The sequence below is a fragment of the Benincasa hispida genome, chromosome 4, assembly GCF_009727055.1.
Source record: "Benincasa hispida cultivar B227 chromosome 4, ASM972705v1, whole genome shotgun sequence".
NCBI classification, from domain to species: domain Eukaryota; kingdom Viridiplantae; phylum Streptophyta; class Magnoliopsida; order Cucurbitales; family Cucurbitaceae; genus Benincasa; species Benincasa hispida.
The window spans coordinates 508014-519213 of NC_052352.1; the positions used below are offsets into that span (position 1 = coordinate 508014).

General features: G+C 38.3%; 1 protein-coding gene across 1 annotated transcript; it reads left to right on the plus strand.

Moving 5' to 3' along the window:
* Window positions 1-550: 550 nt before the first annotated feature.
* LOC120075683 (flotillin-like protein 4) lies at window positions 551-2338 on the plus strand. Its single transcript, XM_039029288.1, has 2 exons — window positions 551-1572; window positions 1679-2338. Exons 1-2 carry the CDS (start codon window positions 646-648, stop codon window positions 2198-2200), a joined length of 1449 nt encoding a protein of 482 aa, XP_038885216.1. The 5' UTR covers window positions 551-645; the 3' UTR covers window positions 2201-2338.
* Window positions 2339-11200: the final 8862 nt, after the last annotated feature.

Consider the following 11200-nt stretch of genomic DNA (forward strand, 5'->3'; position numbering starts at 1 on the left):
AATTCACAAACCTATCTACAAAATTGAAATTTAGGATGTTGTTAAACATAAAATTCAATTTTATATCTAATATAATATTTATTTATTTTTAAAAGAACTTGAAATGTCAAAGATTTTTTTGTAGTGAAATGTCAAAGACTTATTAAATAAGAATTCGAAAGCTTTTGAAGTTTATTAGACATTTTTTAAGTTTAATGATATAAACAAAGATTATAATTGATATTTTTTAAAGGGTAACTTAACCTTTTCTAAGTATCAAACTTAAATTACTTTTCATATTATAAAAATGTTAAATTATAAATTTAGTCTTAACTTTTGAGTCATGTCATAATCTCTGAATTTTGAATTTTCAAATGATAAGAAATTCATGATTTTATTATACACGAAATTGTGTCAACTTCAAATTTATATATAACAAATCACTTCGTTCAGAATCTCAAACAAAATTAAAAATTTAGATATTAAATGTAACATTTTTTTTAAAAAAATACCAAAATATTTAAATATTATAATCATTTAAAAATATAGAAGAAAGAGTCAAAATGATGCAGAGATATATATAGTGATGATGTGGGAATGAAAACGAATCAAAATCCAATCGTATATTCAGAGTCTGCAAAACAATTCTGAAATTTTGCTCCGATCATGTACAGAGTAGCAAGCGCATCGGAATACCTTGCCATTACCGGCGTCGGAATCGACGACATTAAACTTGCCAAGAAGGCATGGGTTCTCCCCGGCCAATCCTGCACCATCTTCGACATCTCTCCCGTCAACTACACCTTCGAAGTCCAAGCCATGAGCGCCGAGAAGCTCCCTTTCATTCTCCCCGCCGTCTTCACCATCGGCCCTCGCTCCGACGACATCGAGTCACTCCTCAAGTACGCGAAACTCATCTCCCCTCACGACAAGCTCTCCAACCATGTCAAGGAGCTTGTCCAGGGCGTCATCGAAGGCGAGACTCGTGTTCTTGCCGCCTCCATGACCATGGAGGAGATTTTCAGAGGCACCAAAGAGTTTAAACAGGAAGTTTTTGGGAAGGTCCAGTTGGAGCTCGATCAATTCGGGCTTCTGATTTACAATGCTAATGTTAAACAGTTGGTGGACGTTCGTGGACACGAGTATTTTTCGTATTTAGGGCAGAAGACGCAGCAGGAGGCTGCGAATCAGGCGAAGGTGGATGTGGCGGAGGCCAGGATGAAGGGGGAAATTGGGGCTAAATCTAGGGAGGGACAAACCCTTCAGAATGCTGCTAAGATCGACGCGGAGACTAAGATTATTTCGACTCAGAGGCAAGGGCAGGGGAAGAAGGAGGAGATTAAAGTCAGGGCGGAGGTTAAGGTGTTCGAGAATGAAAGGGAGGCGGAAGTGGCGGAAGCCAACGCCGAACTTACTAAGAAGAAGGCTGCCTGGACTAGAGCTGCCCAAGTGGCGGAAGTGGAAGCCACGAAAGCCGTCGCACTCAGAGAGGCGCAGTTACAGAAGGAGGTGGAGATGATGAATGCAATGACTATGACGGAGAAATTGAGGGCTGAATTTCTTAGCAAAGCCAGCGTTGAGTATGAAACTAAGGTCAATTTCCCTTTACACACTCTGTTCTAAATTCCCTTTACACACTCTGTTCTAAATTCCTTTTACTCACTCTATTCTAAATTCCCTTTACATACTCTGTTCTAAGGTACAAGAGGCAAATTGGGAGTTGTACAACAAGCAAAAGAAAGCGGAAGCGGTTCTGTTCGAAAAGGAGAGAGAAGCCGAAGCACAGAAGGCATTAGCCAACGCCGCGTTTTACGCTCGTCAACAAACCGCCGACGGAGAGCTCTACGCCAAAAAGAAAGAGGCGGAGGGATTGGTAGCGCTGGCGGAGGCTCAAGCTCATTACCTCCGTTCACTTCTCGACGCATTGGGCGGTAATTACGCCGCTCTCAGAGATTACCTAATGATCAACGGAGGCCTCTTCCAAGAAGTTGCTAAAATCAATGCCGACGCCATTAAAGGCCTTCAGCCTAAAATTAGTGTCTGGACTAATGGGAGCGGCGGACAAGGCCTGGAAGGCGGCGGCGGAGCTGGGACTATGGCGTTGAAAGAGGTGGCCGGAGTTTACAAAATGCTGCCACCGCTGTTTCAGACGGTTCATGAGCAGACTGGAATGCTTCCTCCGCCGTGGATGGGAAGTTTGGGTGATTCTTCTCAGAATTGAAGGAGGGTTTGATTTGGTTTAATGTTTACTTGTGTTTGTATATCAAATCAATTGAAATATCTCTGAATTCCCCTTTTTTCTTTTTTTGCTATTAATCAAAGACCAAATAAATTGGTGTAGCAATTCATAATCTTCTAATTTGGGTGCTTTTATTTTTGTGTTGACAATGTATTAATGTAATGTGGAATTGCATTTTCAATTCGGTTTTTCGTTTTATTAGTTGTTTTAATTTTCTTTATTAGGTTAACTTTCAATTCTGTTTTTTCTTGATTATGTCCTTGGTTCTTGTTAAAGTTTGTGTAGTGTAGGTATTCATTAGTTGAGTTAATATTGGATTAAGGAACGCCACCAAAAAAAAAAAAAAAAAGAAAAAGAAAAAAAAAAGGAAGAAGAAGAAGAAAAAAACGTTGTGCAGTTTTCCTATATTGTTTGGTAATATAAGCTAAAATAAAGTATATTAGTCATATAACGCACTTTGTCATTTAAGTTGTATTCATTTTCGTTGAATTAATTTGACCCAATTTGATATTATTATTTGGATCAATGTCCAACTAAGTCCAAAAATAGATTAAATTTGACCCAAATGTCAAATCAGACTCAAGGTCAGACCCATAGATCAACTAAGCCTAAGCCCACCTGTGAACTCTATAAATAAATAGAGAAGCACTCCTCATTTGGAGAGGTCAACATTCCAGAGAGCTTAGAGGGAATTCTCTGCAATCAGAAGATTCTTTGACTTCTAAAGCTGACCACGTTTGAAGACTGAAGTCTTTTGAAGATACAAGCTGAAGCTGACCATGCTTGAAGACTGAAGTCTTTTGAAGATACAAGCATTTTGAAGACTGAAGTCCTTTGTATCTTCAAGCATTCTAATCACACTTGAAGACTGAAGTCCTTTGAAGATACGAGCATTTGTATCTTCAAGCATTCTAATCACGCTTGAAGACTGAAGTCCTTTGAAGATACAAACATTTTGAAGGCTAAAGTTCTTTGAAGATATAAGCATTCTAAACATGCTTGAAGACTGAAGTCCTTTGAAGATACAAACATTCTTCTAAGACTCGAAGCTCAAGAATATCCACACGCTTTGCTTTTATACATCAAGCGTATGCATTCAACCGAGAGAGAATCAGAGAATCAAGCACTAGAGATCGAACCACATCGCATCAAATCAACATCAACGCCAACTCAAGTTCAACTCCACAAAACAAGTTTCTCCGGAAGCCTCGTGCGAACACTAATCCTCCAAGAAGATCAACAAGCCCGAAGGTCGATCATCCAAGAAGATCAACAAGCCCAAAGGTCGATCGTCCAAGAAAATCAACAAGCCTAAGGGCCAATCGTCCTAGAAGTTCATCAAGCCCAAAAGTTGATTATCCAAGAAGATCAACAAGCCCAGAGGCCGATCATAAAAAAAATCAACAAGCCCAAAGGCCGATCATCCAAGAAGATCAACAAACCCAAGGACGATCATCCAAGAAGATCATCAAGCCCAAAGGCCGTTCATCCAAGAAGATCAACAAGTCCAATGGCCGATCACCCAAGAGGATCAATAGGTCCAAAGGTCGATCATTCAAGAAGATCAATCAACTTAAAGATTATAGTTTATTTTGAAAGCATCAAAATACTATGTATCAGAGATTGTACTCACTTTCCACAAAAATAATACAAATACAAAGTTCAAGTTCCACGAAATAAATTTCTCTTGAAATCTCGTGCGAACAAATTGGCACGCTCAGTGGACATCTTTACCTCTATCTCTCTCATCATCTAAGTCAATAAATCTACAAATGGCACCAAAGAAAGTTGCTTCCAAAGCTACCATCGCAAGTAACACTTACATAAGCTCTGTCATCACGGAGGAAATCTGGGACCAACTGATGGAATCTCCTAAAGGCGGGATCGTCATAAGAGAAAATCCCTTGTTCGACAACTATGCTTCTGCTACTGATCTATCAGAGAAAGAATTACATTTTGATGTAGTGTCTGTCATGGTGACTGATGTCACAACTGAGTCGAACATGGTAGAGATGGAGATAAAGATAAATCTCCTAATGAATGCTGTAGAAGATCGAGATCATGAAATCGTTGCTTTAAGAGATGAAATACAGGCTCGAGAAATTACTAAGTCGAGTCAATCTCCAGCTACAAAAGCCAATGACAAAGGAAAGACTGTCTTACAGGAAGACCAGCCGCAACATTCTACCTCTGTCGCCGCCTTATCAATTCAACAGCTGTAGGATATGATTACAAACTCCATAAGGGCTCAGTACGGAGGACCATCACAGTCTTCCTTTATGTACTCCAAGCTATACATCAAGAGAATTGACAACCTGAGAATGCCAGTTGCGTATCAACTTTCCAGCAGTTCGATGGAAAGGACAATCCAAAACAACATGTTGCACACTTGATTGAAACCTGCGAAAATGCAAGAACCAGAGGAGACCAGTTAGTCAAGCAGTTCGTCCGTACCTTGAAAGGAAATAGATTCGATTGGTATACTGGTTTAGAGCCAAAAGTGATTGACAGTTGGGAACAACTAGAAATGGAGTTTCTGATCCGCTTCTACAGTACAAGGCACATTGTTAGCATGATGAAACTGACGAATACCAAACAGTGGAAGGGAGAGACAGTCATCGATTACATCAACCAATGGAGAACATTGGGTATGTATTGCAAAGATAGACTCACTAAATTATCTGCAGTGGAGATGTACACTCAAGGCATGTACTGAGAGCTTCTCTACATCCTACAAGTGATAAAACCTCGTACGTTTGAGAAGTTGGCAACATGCGCTCATGATATGGAGCTGAGCATCGCCAACAGGGAAACTAAAGATTTCCTAGTCCCTGAAGGGAAAAAAAATAAAAAAAATACAAGAATGAAGTCAAGGGCATTAAAAAGATCGTGGATAGTGCCACAAAAGAATCTATGGTTGTTCATGTGACCCTACTGAAATTTTCCTCTAGAGGGAAACAAACAAAATTTGAAAGAAGGCACAATGAGGGCGAGAAGTGTCATCCAACTCTTAAAGAAAGATAGGAGAAGGTTTATCCATTTCTGACTCTGATGTGGTAGATATATTGGAGAAACTGCTAGAGAAGCAACTTATTCAGTTGCCAGAATGCAAGCGGCCGGAACAAATAGAAAAAGTAGATGATCCTAACTACTGCAAGTATCATCGGGTCGTTAGTCACCCAGTTGAAAGGTGCTTCGTAGTCACCTAGTTGAAAGGTGCTTCGTGCTGAAGGAACGAATTCTAAAGTTGGCTCGTGAAAAGAAGATTGAGCTAGATTTGGATGAAGTAGCTTAGACAAATCACGCTATAGTAGCAACGACTTCAAGTGTTTTAACACTATATGTGTCCCACGCTCAAAGACAAAGCCTGATCCAGTTCGAAGCCTTCGAGCCAATAGTTGTTTGGTTCTAGCAAGAGATTCAAACAACAAATTCAAAAAAAAAAAAGATGAGCTCATTGAAGATGACAACAAATGGTGGATAGTTGTGGCTCGTCGAAAAAGAAGATAGCCAAACTCCACCCAAAAAGAACTGTGTTCCTATCGAAACTATAGAAGAAGGAACAAGACTCATAAAAAGAAAGGCAAAAAGATGATATGGAAGCCTAAGCCTGCTAAGAAAGAAGACAAGGATTTCCCTCAATTCCGACGGCCGACAACATTGGTAGAATTTCTCCCAAGAAGCTTTCTCAATAATTATCAAAAGAAAGTATCAAAAGTTATTGCATGTCACACTGTCGGCATAATGGAAGTTGACAACAATCATATAACTGCTGAAGAAGTCAATGACTCAGAAGAAATGAAGCAAAGAACTTCTGTCTTTGATCGTATTAAGCCTGTTGGATTTTATGTCCTAAAACTAATAGTTTGTAAATTAATAAACACATTCTGTTTTTTTTTTTTTGATAAAGTTGTTATTGAAATTTTAATCTTGAATTCAATAAACTAAGGTCCTGAGGTTATTTAATATAGTTTGAACTTTATGTAGTGACATAAATGTGGATCAAGTTCAAATATATAGCCAAAATGGTCTATAGTATATGAATAAGATTGAGCGTCTTATTCTGGAGACACTATGGATGTAGCCCACTTTGTAGTTAGTACAAACGATGTGATCCTGAAAGATATGTGAGTGAGGGCATCTTATGCAATGAGTTTGCATAAGACTAAACCATTAAATAGCCACTTTTTACATTCTAAATGTCGTTTTATGTATAAAACTGACTATTTCATTAATTGATGACCTAGGTAACTTAATCTTAATCTTGAGTTAATTATAAACTCCTGTTCACTCGGAATTATCCTTAGATCTGCATAGGTAAGAGCAGCTCATCATCGCTGGCCCAATAAGCTTCCCATTTCAGGAGTAAGATCGGGTGGATAGCTGGGAACATAGGATGCAAGACAAAATTCACTCCTACCCATTATAGGGATAGTAGATAGGTTGTTCCCTTTAGTACTGAATCCAGGTCTTGAATAAGGGGCCCCACCCTCTCCTTGGCCCGAGAGGGGTTCGGTTTATAGGTTGGACCTTAAACCAATTGTTCATTAGATGATCAATGGAACTTAAGGAACAAGATGTAGTCTTGGGGGTAAAACGGTTTTTATGACCCAGCCGAGATTACGAACAACCTGTGAAGGATTAACTTACTAATCATGGTTATATCAAATGGACACAAATATATCTATAGTGAGGGGAGTGCAACTACGGGACTATAGTAGAATGACTCGTTAATTAACGAATGTTAATTAGCTCTGTCTAAAGAGTTTAGCTAGCTAATCTCGGATCGTTGGAGCTCATGATCTATAGGTCCATTAGGTTCCCCTACTAGCTCATATGGAATAAACTTAGAATAATATGATAGAATGATTCGAATTGTTCAAATTAGGTGAAGAGAGAGAAACCGACAAGTATATATGATTATATGGTCGAGTTTTTCATTTAGAGATACAACTTTAATAATGTAATGTATTAAATATCAAGAATAGAATACGTCATATTTGGAAGCTCGAAAATAATGGAAATGGTCAAAGATGTAAAAAGTCAAAGAGTTGACTTTTTGACTTTGAAAAGTCAAACTTGACCGACCTTATATTCAAATGTGATTTGAATTTCGAGAAAATGAATGCGAATTCATACTCGGAGGTCAAATTAAGTCAACAACGAAAAATCATAAAAAGTCAAATGTTGACTTTTTGGTCAAAGTCAAACTTTGACCAAATGACTATTTTGCCCTTTGACTAAAGTTAGTGTGAAAATCAAACTTTTGTTGGATAATTCCACTAACAAATAGTGGGTTAGGTGTTGGCTTATAGTGGAGACATTAAGCCACTAAGATAGTGGATTATGGTGTTGGATTTTTATGGATTTGGTTCATGCAATTGTTGCATGACTTTTTTTTTTTTTTTTTTTTTATTTTTATTTATAAATTTGGCTTTTCAATTTAGTTAAAAGACTTTTTCCCATTTTGCAAAAATGGTTTTTAAATTTGGGTCTGAAAAAAAACTATTTTCTTTGAGAAAAATTCATAACCCAACCCAAAGATCCATCTTATTTTCCATCTCTTTTCTCTCTCTCGTTTTCTTCATCCACTGGGTCCCACAATCCGGTTCTGAGTCCAGAGGATAGTAGATCAACTCTAGTGGTGGTCCCGAAGAGTTCGGGTCGAGATTCAGCGAGGAGAAGCGGTTTTTGGGAGCTTCAAATGTAAGTTAATCATTGTTTTTTCCCCCCTTCAAATTGCATGTTTTTCCTATAAGTTAAAAGCAATTAGAGTGTAATTAGGTCCTAATTCTGCTGCGTATGTCTCGTGTTCCATCATGTGGTATCAGAGCATGCTAGAATTACGCTCAATTACTTTCGTGGGTGTTTTTTTCCTTTCTATTTAAGTGTTGAATGAAATGTGAACTAAAGTGGATTTATTATAATTTTGGCATTGTTTATCTTTAAATTTCTTGTGAAAATTTGTAATTGCCGCATGTTTATGAGCATTAATGTGTGAAAAGGGTCTGTAAATTTGATGGAGTCAATAGAGTTGAAATTAGGTTGTAATTTCTTGATTTCGGGAGAGAGGACATCATAAAAGGTTGAAGAATTCTACTCACAGACCCGGCCGCAACCCGGATCCGACCCGGTTCAGAGTAGCCCGCACGCGCCAGTTATCGATGAAGCGTCCGACTCGTTTTCGCGACCTGACCTGGTTCTGTCGCCCATTCCGTCCGACCCGGTTCGTAGCTGGCTCGCGACCCACGCTTTTCGTTCAATCAAATCCCCCCGCGTTTCGTTGACTACGCCAGCAAGCGTTGACCAGTCGGTCCAGATGGTCTAGACCGGTCTGTTTGACCTGGTTGAGCCGGTTTGACCGGTTCAACTTGGTTTTTGGAGTTTTTGAGCCGGTTCGAGAGTTTTTTGGTTGATCAAGATGGTTCAAAATGTTTGAAGCCGATTTCTGGAAGCTGGTTCCTGAATTTTGTAATAAATTAGTTATTTGTTTGTTTTTAATGTCAAAATCGATCCACTTTAGTGTTGTTTACCTATTATGCATGTGATGTATAATGTTGTTTGATTATGTGTGCATATAGTATGCTATATAGTTTTAAAACCCCATCATAGGAAAAACATGTGACATGCATTTGTTATATCTTATAAGTGTTATACAATATATACTATGCATGCTTAGTTTTAATATAAGTGTTATATTAAAGCATGTTTGATTGAAGGAAGCATGTTGTAGATGAATGCTCCAGGGTTATAATTGTTATAATTTATTTTATAATTGTTATAAAATAACCTAGACTTCTAAAATCCATAACAAAGATAAGATGCATGCTCATTTAGGGTTAACCATCGAGCAATCCCAATTTTCATAGAAAATAGGTCGATATCTGTAAAACCGAAGTTACAAGAAAACTCATCCGGCAAGATCTTGGCAAAAAGTCAGATAAGATGACTAAGGTTGAAGGTTTTTAAGTTGTTGATTCACAGAACACCTATTACCTGGAGATCGAGCCAGCGTCTGAGTTAGGTTAAAACGGTTTTATGAGTATGCGTGAGTGGTGTGAGGTAATAAAATTTGTTTATCACCTAGACATCGTAGGCTAAAAATCCAATATAAAAGTTATACTTGGATGAATCACCTAGACTTAGGATATGTTTAGTTAGTCGAAATGTATCGGTAAGTATTTTATACCCTAACCGTCTAGAACACTTCAGCTGGAGAGAAGTAATGTACTTTTAGCTCTAGCGTCCCTAAGAGTTCACACCGTGAGATTCATGCTTGGCTTTGGGCCGCTCTGTGAGCGGACTCCATTCAGAGAGTGTTTGCATGAGTCAATACCAAGGTGAATAGAGGAAGTTGTTCATAGTAAGTGGGAGAAGGAAGTGTGTCAACACATCCTACGGTCTCTTCCATTAGGTCGCACCGTGAGATTCCTATAATGCGCCTGCATGTCTGCCCTGGAGCGACCTTACCAATCGGAGGGCTGTATTATAGGATTCGGAACTCCGCGAACTCTAGAAATTGATAGGGTCTCTCAGATCCGTTTTCATTCCTGTCTTTCCAACTTTGGGAGCATAATGATTTCGATCTTTGAGGTTTGAAAATGGAGGGTCATACTTACGAGAATTACTAAGTGTTAGTAAATTCTTGACCAAAGTAGCGATAACTGAGTTATTATAGGAATAAGAGTTATTCTGGTGATAGTATCTAGTCAAGATAGTCTTAGTTCAACGGAGGAATAGTATCACCCCTCGGTGAAGGTTATTCTAAATCGTTGAAATATCGTTGCAAAATATAATAATGAAGGGTACATTATTAGTTTTTTTGCTAAACTTGATTGGATTTACAAGATTAATGTTTTTTTACTAAAAAGGATATGTTTTTCTTTTCAGCATGACTAGCTCTTTAGATCAACTCTTAGCTTCCGAGAAACTAAATGGTGATAATTACTCAACATGGAAAACAAATATGAATTCAAAACTAATAATAGATGACATGAGATTTGTCTTAACTGAGGAATGTCCTCAGGCCCCTGCCTCGAAAGAAGCACAAGGTAAATATGATTTACTAGTTGCTGAGACATGTTTAGTGGAGGATGATATCTCAACCTGGATATTGGATTCGGGAGCCACTAAACATATTTGCTTCTCTTTTCAGGAAACTAGTTCCTGAAAAAAGCTTGAAGAAGGCGAGATCACCCTCAAGGTTGGAACAGGAGAGGTTGTCTCGGTCGAAGCAGTGGGAGACTTGAAGTTGTTTTTCAACGATAGATATATCATACTTAAAGATGTTTTATATGCATGTCTTATGAAGAGGAATTTAAATAACGTTCCCTCTAAAAGTGTTTCAGAAACACCTTATGAGCCATGGAAAGGGCGTAAAGGCAGTTTACGTTACTTTAAGATTTGGGGATGCCTGACACACGTGTTGGTACAAAATCCTAAAAAATTGGAACGTCGTTCAAAACTATGCTTATTTGTAGGTTATCCAAGAGAAATAAAAGGTGGTCTATTTTATGTTCCTCAAGAGAATAAGGTATTTGTATCGACAAATGCCACATTCTTAGAGAAAGACCACATAAGAAGTCATTAACCTCGCAGTAGACTAGTATTGAATGAAATTTCCAAAAACGCTACAGATAGAGCTAGTTCATCTACTATAGTAGTAGATAAAACTAGTACATCTGGTCAGTCACATCCTTCTCAAGAGTTGAGAATGTCTCGACGTATTGGGAGGGTTGTTCATCAGCCTGACTGTTACTTGGGTTTAACAGATACACAAGTTGTCATACCTGATGATGGCATAGAGGATCCATCAACCTATAAACAGGCGATAAAAGATGTGGACTGTGATCAGTGGGTCAAAGCTATGGACCTCGAAATAGAGTTTATGTACTTCAATTCTGTTTGGAAACTTGTAGATCAACCAAATGATGTAAAATCAATCAGTTGTAAGTGGATCTACAAGAGACAATAAGACCAAGT

Excerpts from the sequence above, each read along its gene's own strand:
- LOC120075683 (XM_039029288.1), top strand. The coding sequence starts at position 646 with ATGTACAGAGTAGCAAGCGCATCGGAATACCTTGCCATTACCGGCGTC. Across the intron at positions 1,573-1,678 it reads GCGTTGAGTATGAAACTAAG|GTACAAGAGGCAAATTGGGA; the intron begins GTCAATTTCCCT and ends CTCTGTTCTAAG.